Source organism: Strix aluco, chromosome 4, assembly GCF_031877795.1.
Source record: "Strix aluco isolate bStrAlu1 chromosome 4, bStrAlu1.hap1, whole genome shotgun sequence".
NCBI classification, from domain to species: Eukaryota; Metazoa; Chordata; class Aves; order Strigiformes; family Strigidae; genus Strix; species Strix aluco.
Genome location: NC_133934.1, coordinates 67,192,099 through 67,211,339, shown reverse-complemented (window position 1 = coordinate 67,211,339; position 19,241 = coordinate 67,192,099). Strand labels below are relative to the sequence as shown.

At 44.0% G+C, this 19,241-nt stretch overlaps 3 protein-coding genes across 3 annotated transcripts in view; 1 reads left to right on the top strand and 2 right to left on the bottom strand.

Annotated features, from left to right (window-relative positions):
• The window catches only part of GTF2E2 (general transcription factor IIE subunit 2), a 28,869-nt gene extending 13,993 nt beyond the window's left edge, over positions 1 to 14,876 (bottom strand). The window contains exons 1-3 of the mRNA XM_074823443.1: positions 14,770 to 14,876; positions 13,880 to 14,046; positions 2,208 to 2,299 (exon numbers count right to left, since the gene is read on the bottom strand). Coding sequence (XP_074679544.1) covers positions 2,208 to 2,299; positions 13,880 to 14,042 — 255 coding nt within the window. The 5' untranslated portion in view covers positions 14,043 to 14,046; positions 14,770 to 14,876. The remainder of the gene's footprint in view (positions 1 to 2,207; positions 2,300 to 13,879; positions 14,047 to 14,769) is intronic.
• Positions 8,869 to 11,736, top strand: SMIM18 (small integral membrane protein 18). Its single transcript, XM_074821478.1, has 2 exons — positions 8,869 to 9,627; positions 9,716 to 11,736. Exon 1 carries the CDS (start codon positions 8,901 to 8,903, stop codon positions 9,192 to 9,194), a length of 294 nt encoding a protein of 97 aa, XP_074677579.1. The 5' UTR covers positions 8,869 to 8,900; the 3' UTR covers positions 9,195 to 9,627; positions 9,716 to 11,736.
• Positions 14,877 to 15,088: 212 nt separating the features above from the next.
• WRN (WRN RecQ like helicase) overlaps positions 15,089 to 19,241 on the bottom strand; it is a 47,670-nt gene continuing 43,517 nt past the window's right edge. Inside the window, 4 exon segments of the mRNA XM_074823442.1 lie at positions 15,089 to 15,217; positions 15,220 to 15,274; positions 17,831 to 17,968; positions 18,529 to 18,600. Coding sequence (XP_074679543.1) covers positions 15,156 to 15,217; positions 15,220 to 15,274; positions 17,831 to 17,968; positions 18,529 to 18,600 — 327 coding nt within the window. The 3' untranslated portion in view covers positions 15,089 to 15,155.

The window sequence follows — 19,241 nt, the reverse complement described above, 5'->3', positions numbered from 1 at the left end:
CTGCTTGGCAGAGTGGCATGGGATAAAGCCCTGGAGGGAAGAGGGGCCCCAGAAAGCTGGTTAATATTCAAGGATCACCTCCTCCGAGCTCAGGAGCAATGCATCCCAACAAAGAAGAAGTCAGGTAAGAATGCCAGGAGGCCTGCATGGATGAACAAGGAGCTCCTGGACAAAGTCCAACATAAAAAGGAAGCAGAGGGTGGAAGCAAGGGCAGGTAGCCTGGGAGGAATACAGAGAAACTGTCCAAGTACTCAGGGATCAAGTTAGGAAGGCCAAAGCCCTGACAGAATTAAATCTGGTCAGGAACATCAAGGGCAACAAGAAAAGCTTCTATAGGTATGTCGGTGATAAAAGGAACACTAGCAAAAATGTGGGCCCTCTCCAGAAAGAAACAGGAGACTTGGTTATCTGGGATATGGAGAAAGCCGAGGTACTCAACAACATTTTTGCCTAAATCTTCACTGGCAAGGGCTCCAGACACACTGCCCAAGACACAGAAGGCAAAGGCGGGTACTGGGACAATGAGGAACTGCCCACTGTAGGAGAAGATCAGGTTTAAGACCATCTAAGGAACCTGATGAGATGCATCCGTGGGTCCTCAGGTAACTGGTGGATGAAGTGGCTAAGCCACTATCCATCATATTTGAGAAGTTGTGGCAGGCCGGTGAAGTGTCTGCTGACTGGAAGAGGGGAAACACAACCCCTATTTTTAAAAAGGAAAAAAAAGAAGACCCAGTGAACTACAGGCCAGCCAGTCACACCTCTGTGCCCGGCAAGATCATGGAGCAGACCCTCCTGAAAAATATGGTGGGGCACATGAAAAATAAGGAAGTGATTGGTGACAGCCAACATGGCTTCACTAAGGGCAAACGGTGCCTGACGAATGTGGTGGCTTTCTATGACGCGGTTACAGCATTGGTGGATAAGGGAAGAGCAAGTGATGTCATCTACTTGGACTTGTGCAAAGCATATGACACTGTCCTGCATGACATCCTTGGCTCTAAATTAGAGAGACACGGATTTGATGGATGGACCACTTGGTGGATAAGGAATTGGCTGGATGTTTGCACTCAAAGACTTGCGGTCAACAGCTTGATGTCCAAGTGGAGAACCGTGACAAGTGGGTTCCTCAGGGGTCAGTGCTGGGACCAGCACTGTTTAACATCTTTGTTGGAAACATGGACAGTGGGATTGAGTGCACCTTCATCAAGTTTACCAGTGACACCGAGCTGTGTGGTGCGGTCAACACGCTGGAGGGAAGGGATGCCATCCAGAGGGACCTGGACAGGCTGGAGAGGTGGGCCTGCACAAACCTCCTGAAGTTCAACAAGGCCAAGCGCAAGGTCCTGCATGTGGGTTGAGGCAATCCCAAGCACAAATACAGGCTGGGCCATGAGTGCATTAAGAGCAGCCCTGCGGAGAAGGACTTGGGGGGTAGTAGTGAATGGAAAACTATGAGCCAGTGATGTGCACCTGCAGCCCAGAAAGCCAACCATGTCCTGGGCTGCATCAAGAGAAGTGTGGCCAGCAGGTCAAGGGAGGGGATTCTCCCCCTCCACTCCACTCTCGTTGAGACCCCACCTGCAGTCCTGTGTCCAGCTCTGGGGCCCCCAACAGAAGGACATGGACCTGCTTGAGCGGGTCCAGAGGAGGCCACAAAGATGATCAGGGGCTGGAGCACCTCCCTTATGAGGACAGGCTGAGAGAGTTGGGGTTGTTCAGCCTGGAGAAGAGAAGGCTCCAGGGAGACCTTATAGCGGCCTTTCAGTACTGAAAGGGGGCCTGCAGGAAAGATGGGGAGGGGCTCCTTATCAGGGGGTGTAGGGAATGGATGAGGGGTAACAGTTTTAAACTGAAAGAGGGTAGATTTAGATTAGATATAAGGAAGAAATTCTTTACTGTGCAGGTTGCCCAGAGAAGTCGTGGCTGCCCCCTCCCTGGCAGTGTTCCAGGTCAGGTTGGACAGGGCTTTGAGCAACATGGTCTAGTGGAAGGTGTCCCTGCCCAGGGCAGGGGGGTTGGAACCAGATGATCTTTAAGGTCCCTTCCAACCCAAACCATTCTGTGATTCTATGATTCTTGAAATTCTCACTCTTGCTGTAAAAGAATTTGAGAGTTTGAAATATTCAGCATCTTTCAGCTACCACAGGAGAATAACTAACTAAAGTATTTAAAAACATTGTAATTTTACATCAAAACACCATACCTTCATATAATTCACTATTTTAGCAAGGACTCCAAACTTGTAGCCGGAGCCTCCGGAAAGGGCTTTCAAGTTAAATGATCCATTGCTGTGATCTACAAAAAGAGGAAACAAACAATGAAACGATGCTTTCAACAACAACCTGTTGGCACTCTATCTCCTTCTCAGTCTACTTCCAGAAGCTTTCAGAATGAACAGAAATGTGTGTTGCAGGAGTGGTCACCCTCAGAGGACTGTGCTAGCACATGTGTTGATTCAGACCTGCAGAGTTACCTGTCAACAGACATGGCTCTGGAACACTGCCAAGCAGAGCTCTATAAACGTAGTCACTGGGACTTGACCTTTAAGAAAATAGCAAGCAACTGCAACATTACTACTATAAGAGTACGTGTTTAATTCTGTGGCTAAACATATCATAATCATTTACACTACATTAACTCACGCTGAAATAATGCACTACATTTTTGCCCAATGACTAGCTCTACCGATAGCTTTATGCTGCTGAGCTAGGAGCAGAAAGTTTCACTTATTCCCAAACGATATTCAACAGTTATACACCAGGTAAAAGAAGGCTGTGCTTGTTGGGTTGGGCTTTTTAAAAAATAGCTCTAGTAGAGAATTTATTAAAAAAAACCCCCATAAATTCAAAACAATTCAACCTGGTGTGTTGCACCGCTGGAACAACATTTCAGAATCCCCTCTGTTGTCAAGTCTGCTTCTGTCTTAATGTATCATGAGGTTTGCCACTGTGTTAAGCTTGCTTCAAAAATCCTGGCAAGGCTGTTAATGACTGTTTTATTAACTTTAGCTATTGGCACAGCACATTAAATAGAAATATCCACAAACCACTATCAAAAGCCACAGGCCCATTACCAGCATAACATTGCTCAAACTTAATGGTAAGAGCTTTTCAGAATTTCAGCTAGTCCAGAAAAAGAACATTTCCTCTTTGCCATCACAGGAATTTTTTATCCACTGGTGATTTCTAATCACATTTGACAGGACAGTAGGTATCTCAGAGATACTGAGCTCCTGGGTGGAAAAAATCAGTGGAGGGAGAGAAAAGAACAATTAGTGCATTAACTGAGGGAGAAGTTGCAATGGGTGCTGAGCAGAGCTGCTAAGCAAAGTCTTTGCTGGGCAGCTGGAGCATATGGATGAGTGGTGATAAGGAGTGGAATGGCTCAGGGGTTTGCGGTAGCAAAAAAATAAAAAGAAAAAAAAAGATCATCATATTCTAGAAAATGCACCTAAGGTGTTCGACAAAGACCCATCACCTCCACTGAGTAAGCGGCAGGCTCAGAGAAAGTCTGCTACATTCACTGTGTTTAAATTTAGATATCCTTGTCAAGTTCTTCACAGGAAACTCCAAATTAAGTTTCCAAAGTCCCTATGCTTCAGGTGAATTTTTTTCATGTCTGTCCCACTGCATCTCAACCTACTTCTAAACTGATCTGTAAGTCACTACAAAAGGCAACTACAAAGTGGGAATTTTGGATGTAGTCAAATTTCAAACACATCCAATTTTGATAATTATTGGGAAGACTTCATGAAAACTGGTGCTAGCATAGTAAAAAACATAATGCCGAAAGAATAAATGTTAAATTTAAAACTTGGCAACTGGTAACTGTGAAGCTATTACATGACATTGTATTAGAGGCTTTACATAGCACAATTCTAAAATTAACATAGAAGAATCATAACTCCAGCTACATAAGAACATTTTATTCTAGTTACTAAATTAAGATGGAAAAAGAGAGAAAAACAAAAGCCATCTCCCCCCGAAAATACAGTCTACCGGGATTTTCCCCTACAGGGTCCCTTTTATCATTAAAAATTAATATATATGCAGGACATTTTATAAATTAAAAAACCATACATGTAACAAGAGGTCTAAAGTGACTAAAATAAATTCAGAGGTACAACAAATAGTTAAGATGACTTATCATGCATTTCTGTCAACTGAATCAAGAAGATTATCTTGTTTAATCTGCCTGGCTACAGCCCGCTATAGTTCATGACAAGTAAATCTAAGCACATGGCGAAGCTGGAAATCTGCAGATATTAACACTTCAAACGTCATGGTTTGACCGGCTGCTTTCCAGCGCAAAGCAAAGCAGGGTCACAGCCACCATCCCGCTCCCAACGTGCTTCTCCACTAACAAGCTCACCACGCACAAAGAACATCCCAAAAACGAGAGCGGGAAGGGGTTTGTTTCTTATTCAAGGCAGTAAGAGTCAAATTTATGAATGATTTATGCCTGGGGTTGAGGGCTTGATGCAAATGAGCATAAAGGAAGTTGTCAGCAGCATCATGCTCTGGCCAATGGTAGGAAAGCTCCATCTTAGCTGTGCCATAGGCTGCGTTAAAAAAAGGCACCAGAACAGCGCTCTTTCAGCATCCTTTCAGACAAGAGGTAGGTGCGCATCATTTTATAACATTGTCTTAGGTTTATCTTGATTACTGAAAGAAAATATGCCTGTAACCTATGAGCCTGTAAAAAGCTTCTTAGAATCAGCATGATTTTTCTCTAGGTTTAGCAGGATTTTATTGCACTGAAGGCAGAGGAGCTTGTCTTGCACTATCAGACAAGCACTTTCACCATCTGTGCACTAATGGAAAATTGATGACCACTCCATCTTACAGAAAAGCTAATACACCAAGCTAAGATTCAGTAAACAAAATGGATTTCATGCTTACTGGGGAGGTAGCTTGTTTCCTGCAGCCTCACGTTCCTTGTAATTGGATTCTATATGTTTTTACAGAAATGACAGTGAAAGGATTTTCCTTAAAACAAAGACAGCTAAACCTGAAATTTAAGAAATATATCTCTCAAGTGGGTATTCTGTAAACTGTACCAATTAAGCTGCCTAAAAAAGACCTATGTTCGTGGATACGTTAGAAACCTGTTCTAGAAATTTGGTACATTAGGGTAGGAAGAAAATCCCGTTGCATATTATTGTCCTTGTAAATACCGAGGCAGCAATCAATACAGTACAAACCGACAGGTTAGAATCCATCTGAGATTTGTAAATGCTATTACCCCAAGATGTCTATTCAGTGGTTTCTTAAACAGGACTTCCTCAGTACTGCATTGAAATGATTTTTTGCCAGTCATTTCCCTCTGCTCCATGAATATGATTTCAAATAAAGCTGCTCCTCTGCAGTGCTAAAGACGCTGATGCTTTTAAATTAAAACCTAATACAGATATTACAGAAGCCAATTCATTAAATATTTAACTCACTGCATTTTGGATACATACAATAGCTGAACTGCATTCAAATCAGACCAGCTTACAATATGAATTTAAATTGTGCCATTACAGAACAGGTAAAACTGCATGAAACCACATCATTTTTGACAGCTTTCAAAGACGCTAACCTTACTAGTGATATGTTAATTCTGAAGGCTTGGCAATGGCTACTTCAGGCTTGTATTTTACTAATTACAGCAACGAGTAGCTGATATTTATCTGCCTTGCCTCATTCAAATCTAAGGAGATCATCATCGTAGTCCTCAAGAAGCACGAACCACCTCTGGCACAGGCATTAAATACCACCTCCCTGCGTAAAGACAAGCTTCTCTACGCTGTGCAAACCGCTGCCCTAATGGTGGCTGTGGAGTGGGAAGGAGTCGGCTGCTGCACTGTGCTGGCAGCTGAGCAGCAGGGACTCCTGCCTGGGGAGCCATGGAGCGCCAAAGATGCTCCTCTCGCTCTTGGGAACAGAGCTACCACCTTGGCAGAGAGCTGTGCCAGCAAAGTGTCCTGGCTATGCAATGTAAACATGCCCAGCCTCTTCATCGGCCCCAGTTCTTGATCACTTTTAGCAGTGACTAAAATACTAAATTTTGCATCAGCAGAAACAGTTAATTTTTGTGCCTGGTGATTACAGAGTGGGCAAACTTATGTGTAACAGATTCCAACAAAATCCTTGGTCTTGGAAATCTGTTTAAAAAGTTCAAGCCAAAAGTCCTTTCTTTCCCGAGGATATTCTCTTGCCATTTAAAATACACATTTAAATACTGCTTGTTTTAATTGCACCTCAAAGGGGACTAAAAATCCTTTTATTCATCTCTCCCCGCCTCCCCTCCCCCCATTTTCAAATAAGTCTTCAGACAACCCCTTCAAAAACCCTTCTGACTTTTAGCTCCATAAAACAGGTCAGCTGAGTTTCCTTCCTAGACCATGACCAAAGTAAGCCACGCTCTCAAAGCCAGGACCCAACTCAACTCAGGAGTATTTTTAGCTTGGATTTGCTCTGTAAACTTTTGTTTAAGAAAAAAAAAAAGCAGAACAGTTTAATGAATCCTGCCCATCTCAGTCATACTTTGTGTACTCAATTACAAATTTGTGGATTCAGTTACAGATTCAACAGACAAAACAGTAAGTTACTGCAACTGCTCCAATAACTGTCTGTATCAGGTGCTAACGTCAGGTATCTTCCCAACAACAAAGCTGTTCCATTTCACTTTAAATCCATCAAAGACACAAGGATAAAGAACAAAATGTATAATATTTGAACAGTAAAAATAAGACATAAACGGCAAGCAGGTTTGGCTGCATCATCCTGGTTTTCACAATATACTTTTTTTTAATAATGACACAAAAAATAATGACAGTAGCTTAGACTGCTTTAAGTAATCTGGTTTAGTAGATACCATCACACTTTGCCTTTGTCACTTCCCATTTATTCAGGCATTTTGTAGTTTTCACTGTCTAAACAGGTTGATTGCAGAATTATTTCTGGGACATGCAAGGTTCATTAAAGCGTTACCTGTGAGCACAGTTTAACAAACAAAACATCAGTGTTACCCCTTCATTCTGTAGCTTTGATTAGTGTATGAAATTAAACCAAATGTGGGGTAGCCAGGACCATTTTGTAATTAACATAGTTAGGTTTTCACTTTTTGCTTTATGTTCAAAGCAAAAAATCTTTCATTGAGCCATGGAAATAAGACTCCAGGTTTCTACAAAGTTACCATCTTGTCTCTCTCTTCCCCTTCCATAATCCCACATCGTCTGGGGCACCCCAGAAGACAAAAGCACATTTTGCAAGCTGTCCCTTAGCCGGCACATGCTCACCAACAGGCTTACATGTGGGGCACAGGCTGGCCTGCCAGTGCTACTCGCCACCACGTTTCACCTAAAAGCTCCTTGCTGTTTCCTCAAGGGAGTATGGAGATCAGACTCGATCTTCTCCCACACCCAGTTTTAAATTACCTGAAGGATTCAAAGGTTATTAGGGTGTCCTACAGTATGCTACGACAAGTAATCAGAAGTTGGTGTGGCTCCTTGGACATATTTTACTGCATTAGACTATATACCAAAAGTACCGTACATTCCCTCAGTTTTGGGAAGCAAAGCCAGGGAAAGAAGGAAACCGGGGGAAAGAGAGACACATAACTGTAAAGATGTTATTGCCAAACACCGCATCTGCCTACTTATCCATAATTCACAGAGAAATTCAGAGACAGACAAAACTGCTTTTTTGTTCTAGATATACTACAGAAATTGCTGAGGCACAGCCTACTTTCACACTTTAAAGCAATGGCCTTTCTGAAACAGCACGTCTTGACAGCAACACCATTTGTGCAAAAGGCAGCCAACTCCTTGCTTCATCTCTCCCCCACACCACAAAGCAGTCTTTTCTTCAGCTGGGTACAAACAGACAGTATTGGACCAAAAACGACATTCCTTTCCTAGCAGTTAAGCAGAAAATGCAGTTAAAAATAAGAAATCAGAACTCCTCAGAAAGAGTTGGGTTTTCCTTTTTACCCATCCTAATGACCATGACACCACAAACGGGCTGAGATTTCCAAATGCGCTCAATGCCGTTCAGGCAGTGGAATGAAGCAGCTGGGATTTCTTGAGCACAAACTGCTACTCAACAGTGGAAGAGCAGGGAAATGAACACGTCAGCAAACCTGGCCTTCTGAAGTCAAAACCATTTTGCAGGGTTAACAAGTCTGTGCTAATAGGCAATTGTAAAATAATGGGTTTTAAGGAACCAGGATTGTTATTTTGTACTAGAAGAACCAAAAGTTCAGTCCCATTCTTTGGAAACATTCTCCAAAATAATTATGATTTATACATTTTTGTAAGGAGTGATTTATTTCTTTCTCCCAAATAGGGGAAAAAAACCCCAACAAACAAGGAAGCAAACTCCAATGACATTAATATGTAGTAAGTTCTTCTAATCACTCAGGTATGGGAGGGTGGTACACAGATGTACTGTTTTTCTAAAAATGCCAAAAGAGCACTGAGGGCTTTCACACCATGCAAGTACCAACCTCAAGACTAACGATGCACAGGTTGTTTAAAACACTGCATACCTTGAAAATTATCTTTGTAATCTTTTTGTCTTTGTATATACTTGAAATAAAGAAGCAAAGCTCTCTCATTCCAGAGTAATTTACACTACATGATGCATGCATGGATCAGTCATCACTGAAACAAATGTTCCAGACAAATCACGAAGTTGTACATTTGGAGTTTGATACTTTTGTGAGTAAATACGTGTATGCAACAACCCATGCTTGTAGGAGGTGTGAGCACTTAGTCTGAGCTTAAGTTCTTACAGTTTGGGATAAAAATCACAGCATGTTCTTGATCAATAGAGTCCTCAACAGCTTTGTTTTTCTGTTTCAGCCCCCATATCAGTGACAGTGAGCACGCTAAGACGACTCTTCAAGAATGGCAACCCTCAACACCACGCACTGGAATGAGACTACATCCATTTCCCAGTATCTGGGCTTTCAAGTGCAAAAAATTTACCCTTTCCATGATAACTGGAACACTGCCTGCTTTATTATTCTGATCATATTCATCTTTACAGTAGTTTCTCTGGTGGTGTTGGCTTTCCTCTATGAACTGCTAGACTGTTGCTGCTGTGTGAAAAACAAAACTGTGAAAGACTTGGAGAACGAACCCAATCCTGTTAGAGCAATGATGAACAGCTTCAGAAAGCATGAAACAGAGGTGGTGTAGTAAGGACTGTGCATCAGCATTTGAAGAACGTTTAACACCTTGAATGAAGCCTCTTGTACCTTACAAATGAGCAAGTCACATGCTTTTTTTTTTCTTTTGGACTTAAATATAACAGCAACAGTTATCATTTTATCTCTGGATGTGAACTTGAATAATTGGCAAAGGCTTAGCAGAACCATGATCTGTTGCAATGTTATGGGAGAAGAAAAGATTTTTGTTTTTAAATGAACTTTTGTTGTTTACATTGAGTTACTAGCATAGATCTTTGTCTACCTGAAAGAACAAATGTTGCCTAACATACATAAAATTATGTTGCTTAACTGGAGAAAACATTTATAAAAATGCTCAACAATCTGATCATACACAGGGCAAAGACACAGCAGTGTCCTCCCACTGAGGTCAACCACACAGACACAGGAAAGACATACAAGGGGTGAGAAAAACTGTACGAGATAGAAGGGTTGAATGGCAAGAGATCCCATGAGACAGGAGAGGCTTATGTGAATTCTTGCCTTCGGCAGCTCTTATTACAGGTTTCTCACTTTCAGAAGAGAGGGTGGTGGGACAAAAGTAAGTCCACATGAAATGTATCCTTAAAACGGTCTTTTCTAACCTTCTGTGGTACAATCTGACCCCTTCTCCAGTTCCAGGGGGCTGCTCTCCCCTTCATATTCAACCTGTTTAATAACTTCTGGGTATTGAGACGTGTCTAATGCACTACCTTAAGAATATCTGACTATTTCCACAAAAGCATACTGCAGTGGTACTATGTTCTAGAAGAAACAAGGACATTTTTCTGCTCAAGGCTGCTGCCTCTATGGTAACAACACTACAGGGAGTCAGACATGCTGGATATATCATCTTAAGTTTTCAAAGCTGAACTGGAGCTGACCAAGTTCTTGCCAAGCAACACAAGCAGATGGGTTGCAGACCTCTCACACCAATGACAGTGATTTTGCCCAGCCTGCATGCAGCTTTCAGGTGTCGACATGCTTCACAAAAGAGGCCACACCAAGATAAGCCCTGCACTACAGACGGCCGGATGGATGCACAGTGAGAAGTAACTTCATTTTGCATAAGAGAATCTCAGCTTCCTTCACCAGCCTGACGATGCATCCCAGAGAGTTCACACTCATAGCCTTCTCACAAACTGACCAGACCGTGTAACACTCAGACCTCTAGCTCACCAGAATATTTTTCTTCTGGAGCTGTGTTGTGACTATGGTTTTTAAAACCATAGAAGTTTCACAGTTACAAATTACAACTGTAATAATGTTGTCCAACAGCATGGTCATCAGTAATGCTGGGTAAGTCTTTCACACTCCTGAACGCAGAGAAGCAAGCCAGCGAGAAACATCCCAGACCAAAGCTACATGTGGGACAAGATATTTAACTATATAAAACCCAAACAATATTCCTATCATTAGGGAAATAAAACCCACCTAATGGCCAAACGGACAAGTAAGCTACAACACTGATCTCGGAGTCTATCCATGTCAGAAATACCTTTCTGTTATGGCCAGTATCTGTAATTATCTCTTTTTTTTTTTTTTTTTTTTTTTTTTTTTAATACATAAACTCCCTGTATCAGATCAGTATGCCTAAGCTCCAGAAGATCTGGACACAACGAAAGACTTGCTAATTTGACTCGTGCTCTTCCCTGGTTGGTGAGGAGTCACAAGACACCCAGGCCACTACTAACCAGCACAGCTAGTCCAGTGATTCACCCGGAGAAGCAATCTGCCTTCTGCAATGGCAAAAGAACGCAACTACCGCTGCAACCATTCATCTCAGATACACTTGTTACAGTGAAGTTACGTCAGTACCAGTCCCACATGAAGATGTTTTTAGCTAAAAATCAAATTATAAGCACAATTAATGGAATTTGACGCCCCAGGTACAAGACAACTTGGCATTCACACCAAGACATATGATGAAGATAACATTAGTGATGATAGTGCCCCCCACTGTCAGGGACACTGAGTAGACGCCTCTACCTTCTGCTGCATTTGACAGTATCAAGCCCTGAAAGACTGGTGTCCTGCTCAACAGAGGCAAGAGTAGCCGTCGTGACGCACTGAATTAACTAACCTGCCTCTTTCCTGAAAGCAAACGCTCCAAACAGCAGTAGGACTGCTGGCCACTTGCAGTGTTCCTACAAAACACTCATCGTGGACGCACACAAGAAGGCAGTGTGCAGGAAGTAACCAAGGCTAGCCTCTACCACACTGGCTTCATGTCCTTATGCCTTCCTGAGAAGCACACACAACGAAAAATCTCGGGACTCACTCCAGCTATTTATTTCACAGATCTAAAAAGGAAGCTGGGTGTCTGCACAAGGAACAGAAGACAAAGATCTTCCCTTGCACAGCCCTAGAGCCTCAGGGTGACTCTTTCCCACATGTAGACTAAGTTGTGAAACAGCTCCTGGAGGTTCAGCTCTTGATTACTGTTGGCTAAGACCATCAAGACTAAGGTCTTCAGATAAAGACTAAGACCTTAGCCACAACTTACTATTCATTAATAAAAAGAAATAAACAGATATGATATGATCTATTTCATTTATTTTCCAATTACTATTCTGAACTGAGCAAACAAATTTTTTCAAATAACTTGTTTGAACAATGACTTCAAATAACTATACTAATAACTATTCTCACTGAAAAGCTTACAATACATCTTCACACACAGGCCACATTTAGCTATGCAGTCATTTGAAGATTAGCATGATCTCAATGCCTCTCCTCCCCAGAAAAGTGAGAAGGGCAGGTTCTCTGAGCCATAAAAATCACAGAAAGAGGAGAACCTGCAGGTGCTACACACCCAGGAACTATCAATGCCAACACACAATCACTGTGATATTATTTATCGTCTTTGTGGTCGCTATACAGCAAAACTAGGACTGATCATCTTAATTTTCATTTCTTCGGGATGGGTGGGACAGGGATTTCTTCAAGACCAGGTTTTTACTCCGCCTCCCCAAGACCCATCTCTGACACACGCATATCTTGACAGGCACCTAACAATCCGGTGATTGAAGTAAAAAGCGCGTTTTGAGGCAAAGGGCTTTGACTCTGCAGCATCACAGGGCAACTTGTGCTGCTTGTGGCTGCTCAACCCATTCAGTCGCTTGCCAGCCTGAACCCTTGTTCTGAGCCAATTCCTAAGAACAAGAGGAAAGAAGTTGGTCCACTCGCTCTCCATTATTTTTCTTCCACCCTTACTGGTTCCGCAGTAGTGAGTAAATACTCTCCAGGGGAAAATGAAGGGAGACTAAACTCATTCTGCATAAACATGTTAGAGAAACCCCAAAACTTTTCTGATACTGTCTGGAACGAAGACAGCAGCGTAAAAGATAAAGCATATTTCCTCACAGCTACACATTCCTATTTGCGTAAGCTAATCATTTGACAGCTGCAAAAGCACTTAATGAAATACCCAGACCACAAACGCACAGAAAAGAAACTACACTTTATCTGCTCTGCTGCTTGGCCACATGGCTACTCAAGTCCTCCAGATCAGACTCTCATTTGAACTGTCTGCCCTCTTCCTGCCTCCCTATCCCTCTTTCCCAGCAAACCTCCCTCACTCAGGATATGCAGTTTAAGATATTCCACATAGAATTTTATTTTATTTGGAGAGGAGAGTGTGGCAAAGGGACTGATGGAAACCTGGCCTCCCTTGATTTATTTTAAAATGCCTGACTGATAACTTCATTTGGTACCCTGAGAAGCTGGAGATACATACACAAACTCCCTACTCTTCTCCTCAGACAGAAGATGCTCCACTCCTCCCATCGTCCTTGGTGTTCTTTTCTGTTGTTTTTAACTCTATTGTTTCTTTTGGAGTTTAGAAGAGCGCCACACATGGTATTCAAAATACAATACAATGAATTTGCACAACAGGGTATTTTGTGTTTTAGTAACTCCTGACATTTGATTTGACATTTAGGGTGCATCGGGGAACTGTCAGTGCTTTCACAAAACTGAAAAGGCCCCCCCAAGCTATGTGCCTTGCACAGTGGAAGCAAATACAGAGCATGATGCTGCATGCACACAAATCCTCTGCACTTTGCATTTGCTCCCACTATTTTGGTGCTGCTTATTTGATATTGAGAGATGCATTATCAGCATCACCATCCCAGAGAAATGACAAAACTCCTGACTGAAGCAGACAGAAACCTAAGGAAGCCCTGGTGTGCATGAACAAAGAGCAGCTCCCAAGTAAAACAAGAACAACTGCTAATCACAATACGCTAGCCAGACAAGACGCAAGTTACAAAATCCATCTCATAGATGGATAGCCTACAACTTACAGTTAAAATTTTTAGGCGCTCTCTTGCCAAAAAGACAGAGGAGACCAAAAGAATGAGACCACTGTTACTGCTTGTCCTCTGGGTCCAGCAAGCACCAAAATCCACAGATCAAAGCTCAGCTTCATATAAAATTTTAGCAGTAGCAATTCCTCCGAGTAACAACAAACAAGTCATTGGATGAGGCCTGACCTGTAAAAGGTTCTTCCCATCGTGCAAGAGAATTGTTAACAAAAAATGACAACTTAAGAGAAAGAATGACAAGAGTCAACAGCAAAATGCACAGATAGATTGATTCATACTAATAAGCCACAGCTTAGAGGCAGACAGTAGAAAATACCAAATAGCTGTTGAACAGGAGACTTGCACCAACCTGTGTTTTGTTTTGAGCTTGACGAGCCACCTTGTTCTACCTTTGCTTTCTTCTTTTTGGAAGAGGAGGAGTCAGAAGATGGCGCTGGACGTTTTTCTACTGCTGGTGTGGAGAGGGCACGCTTTTTGAATAGCTCTCGCTCTCTCAATAAGCTTGGATCCATAATTCTGTTACGAGAAGTAAGAGGAAAAAGGCCAGAATAAATATTAGAATCAACAAGATATTTAGGAGTAGAGATATCGGTTTATGAAGTTTTTTATTTCTTGTTTGTATCCTTCTCTTCCTGCACATGGACTTTAAGGAACTGACTTAGGTGGGGATTTAAAGTGTCAGGACACAACCTGAACCCCAAGGAAGAAGCTGTAGGTAGATAATGTGATTGCTGAACCGGACCCCAAACCCTCATCAATGTGGGAAACCGGCTAGGGAAGTCTGCGGACTCCACACCCAGTCTCAGCGCCCACCGAGACCAAACGCCCGTCTCAAAGGCACCCGCCGTTCACGAGGAACTTTCAAGTCACCTACACGAAGGGAAACTTTGGCAGCAAGGCGACTGCCCGCCCGGAAACGAGCCCGAGAGTGCCCCCGCCGCCCCTCACTGCCCCGTTTACCGACACCCACGGCAGAGGAGGACAGGGCGAACCGCCGGCGGCGGGCGGGGTCCTGGGGAAGCTGCCGCCCCCCCCCCCCCCAATGCTGGAGAACGTCCCCCATCCCTCCCCAGCGCCTGTCCCACACCGGACGGGCAGGGGCCTGGGCAAGCCGACTCCCTCCCAAGGCCGGAGAGCGCCCCCAGCCCTCCCCAGCGCCTGTCCCACAGCGGGGAGGGGGCTGGGCCCTGCCCGCCATTGCCCTCCCCCACCTCAGGGCCCCGCGCGCCCCCCGCTTACCCGCCTGCCGGAGCGCGAGGCGCAGGCCAAGCACCGCCGCCCCCCGCCTATTGGGCCATGCCGCCTTCCCGGCAGCCCCCGCGCCGCCGCCCCGCCCCGGAAGTGGGCGCGCCGTTGCCATGGCGAGGCGCCGGCCTGTTGCCCTTAACGGCTGGAGCCAGCGGGTACTGAAGCCCTCTGCAAAACGGCGTGACTGGTTTATTTTTTAAACAACAAATGTTGTACAGTGAAAAGCGCTGCCAGGACCCTGTCCCTCACCCCTTAAGCAAGGAAGATAGGAGGGACAAGAAAGGAATAGTAATGACATCAGAAAGAGGAATCTGTACATAAAGATTTTTATAAGGAAAAGGAAGGTAAGAAAAATAAATCTTCCTTCCTGTTTTCAACTAAAAATCCCTTTTCTGGTCCCTGCTTTGGCTTTCTTCATCTGGGTTACAGGTAGAACTGTATCGGTGGCTGTTCCAAACCATTCGGGCACCTTTCTCTTACCAGGGGGCTGGAAGCTCTGGAAAAAATAAAACAAATGTGAAAAAGGCAAGTAGGTAGAGGCTGACTAATTTACACAGCTCTACTTCCCAAAATTATGCTCATCAAGAGACATGAACTGTTTGCGTTACTAATGGAAGGTTTTGTCTCCCTTAAATGCAACACCTTGTGTAAGTAATTGAGGGACTAAGAATCCAACTAGAGCAGTGGGAAGAACCAAGACTGGGAAACGTTTGACCTGACACACAAGCATGCTGGTACACCCTGGAAATGCTGCACTGACCTTCAGGAATTGCCTTTAAAAAACAAACCCAAAAAAGCCTAACTCCAACTCTCAGACCTCAAATAAAAGAACTGCAGCTCGTTGGTGTGACCTGTGAAAAAATACAGCCCCAGACAGGGAATAAAAGTGGATGCCCCAAACTGACAGTATATCAGCAGTACCTACCACCTCCCCCAATTACAACTTGAGAAGAGGAACTGAAACCCACAAACACAGCAGTGGGTGCCTGTCACCAACCATGCAAAGCACCTTTTCTTCCCTCCATTTCCTCACAAGGAGCATGAGCTCTGCAGGCTTTTGTCCCCCAAGGAGAGTCTGAACACACAGTGCTCTCCATGACTGCTAGGTGCATCTCTTGCACTGGGGTTGGAAGAGATGCTATAGCAACACAAAGCCATAAATTACTGCAAGAGCTTACACCTAGGGAATAATAGCGAGCAGGACTGAGTGCACCTTCAGCAAGTTTGCCAAGCTGTGTGGTGCGGTCGACACACTGGAGGGAAGGGATGCCATCCAGAGGGACCTGGACAGGCTGGAGAGGTGGGCCTGTGTGAACCCCATGAAGTTCAACAAGGCCAAGTACAAGGTCCTGCATGTGGGTTGAGGCAGTCCCAGCACAAATACAGGCTGGGCCATGAGTGCATTAAGAGCAGCCCTGCGGAGAAGGACTTGGGGGGTAGTAGTGGATGGAAAACTATGAGCCAGCAATGTGCACCTGCAGCCCAGAAAGCCAACCATGTCCTGGGCTGCATCAAGAGAAGTGTGGCCAGCAGGTCAAGGGAGGGGATTCTCCCCCTCTACTCCACTCTCGTGAGACCCCACCTGCAGTCCTGTGTCCAGCTCTGGGGCCCCCAACAGAAGGACATGGACCTGCTTGAGCGGGTCCAGAGGAGGCCACAAAGATGATCAGGGGCTGGAGCACCTCCCTTATGAGGACAGGCTGAGAGAGTTGGGGTTGTTCAGCCTGGAGAAGAGAAGGCTCCAGGGAGACCTTATAGCGGCCTTTCAGTACTGAAAGGGGGCCTGCAGGAAAGATGGGGAGGGGCTCCTTATCAGGGGGTGTAGGGAATGGATGAGGGGTAACAGTTTTAAACTGAAAGAGGGTAGATTTAGATTAGATATAAGGAAGAAATTCTTTCCTGTGAGGGTGGTGAGACACTGGCACAGGTTGCCCAGAGAAGCTGTGGCTGCCCCCTCCCTGGAAGTGTTCAAGGCCAGGTTGAACGGGGCTTTGAGAAACCTGGTCTAGTGGAAGGTGTCCCTGCCCATGGCAGGGGGGTTGGAACCGGATGATCTTTAAGGTCCCTTCCAACCCAAACCATTCTGTGATTCTATTCTATGATAAATGGGTTTCTCCTCATCCTTTAGCCACCAGTTTCTAAATAATTGAAGACCAGTGTCTGTTGGATGTTCATTTCAAGACTGTGAAGCAGAAAGCTGCCCTTGGGAAACACATCAGGAAGTCTGATCTATAGTCAGGAGAGAGGCTGCTCCAGTGCTTGCATCAACAGGTGTGTGTGCACAACACCACGACTCCCAGCCCAAGCCCGGGTGAAGGAGGAAGGGTGCAGAGACCATTACACAGATTGTGCTTTGTTCCTGTGTCACAACGAAGGGGCTTGACTTGGAATTGATGTTCTGGAGTTCTCTGAAGCTATCACCAGCAATCAAAAAGCTAATGTTATAATGTGTTTAGTGTTTCAAATAAGATAGCTGCTGTGTTATTTAGGATTTATACCTACCTAATACGAACCAGATAAATAATGATTTGTCTATATCACGTTTTGCACTTACATCAATATCCAGTTTTAAACTGAAGCAAGCTGTACAGCAAGTCATGCTGGTCAGAGCCACACAAGCTCCCTTTAGAAAAAACACTGTATGTATGCCCATACAACTTGTGTTTATATAAACACCTGTGCAAAAATCCTTGATGTGATCAGCAGACAATACCACTCAACCCTATACCTGAAAGAGGAAAGGGAGCCAACTGTCCTCTTAAAGTGTTGAAAGCATTTGCCACTAGATGGCTGACAAGATGTACTGGGGAAAAAAATTTCTGTAGCAGGCTGATGCTGTGGAGAGGTATATTCGGGCACAGCAAGGGCAATAAAAGCAGCATGTTGTCACTATATCAAGGATATTAACAGAAGAAGTTGGCTGGCAATCCAGGCCAAGGTTTCTGGCACAGTAAAGAACCCAGACAGAAGCTGGGATTCCAGTTCATTAAAGATCAACACCCAGATCATCAGGTCTGGGCTCTGTTCCTGGCAGAGCTATAGGCAGTCTCACCTTTGGCTGAGAGTCAGCAAACAGTTCCTCCTCATCGGGATTGAGGGCAGGCTGATTCCAGGAGGCCAGCGTGACGGGCTTCAGGCGGCCTGCTGCTGCTCTGCTACCTGGCTGGCTGTCATCTACTCTCTGCACATCCTTTCCATATGACAGTAAAGAAGACAGCTGTTATGTCTATCACAGCATTAAAACTTAAGTCTGCACAAACCAGATTCAACACAAAGGCTTCACTTTGGAGGTGGGGTTTTTTTTTGTACATTAATGAGTCTGTAACTGACAGACTTCCAACACCACTGCTTAATGATATCACTAGCCATTTCTTATCCATTTCACCACAATAAAATTAGAGCAAGTGAAGTACATCCATTCAAAAACAAGGGAACTGGAACTTCTACTTGCGCATTTTAATTTGTAGTGGAGAAGACTACTTCCTCCATCCCCTTCGCTCTGAGAACTTGAAATGCTTGCTTCCAACTCCCAAGTGCTGTGTTTTCAAATGCGTTTTTACAGCAAAGGTGTCAGTTAAAAATTGCATAGTAGACACAAAGATATTAAGTTCTAACTTCTATATAATGCCTGCTGGTCATAGGTTGGAAGAGCCAAGCTGTCATTTTTTGGATTAACTACACACCTCTTACTGAGAGCATCACTAATGGCAAGTCTACTGCATGCTTTATTACAGTAAGACATCTGTTTACCAAAGCTGAAGGCAGCACCTGCAGATGGGTTTTCTCTGCTCCTTCCTTCAACATCGGATTGATCAAATTACCCTGTAAAAGCAGCGGTAATATAAGGTTGTTAAAATCCAAGAACATTCATTAGCAGATTTAAAAGCTGTTTGCTACAGGGAATTATTAGAACCAGGATACTTTCTGAAGGAGAAGTAAATAAAGACTATCTGGATTAGCTTTTGGATTGCAGTCTACTCATTTATACAATATTAATTTGATTTCTAATAGCATGTCATTCCTGTTATTAGCTCCAGCAGCTAACAGTAGCAGAAAAAGTGTAATTAGAGCTCACACAGTTGAACTGCCAGGAGGTCAACTTCAGGAAAAAGAAGGCTCAGACACAGATATTGTAGGAACAAAACACCACTCAGGGATGCAAGAAACATTCAGTTTGGCAAAATGGCAAGGCTTGAGCCAGAGTTCAAGAAGTCAACCCCAAATCCTGTAAGGAACAGACAAAGTTCCAGCACAGGCAGCGGAAAGATTTAGAGTGGAATTTGTTTTTATTATTCCCACCAGGAGCCACTCAGCACAGGGTCGCCTTTCCAAGGGCTCAAAAGACTAGCTTGGCCTTTCTCAAACAGCAACAAAGAGCTCCTTATTTCCTGAGATTTCTCCCCAGTGAGTCAGACTTACAGCATGATACTTTCCTTGTTATCATGGCTACGCCCAGCAGTTCA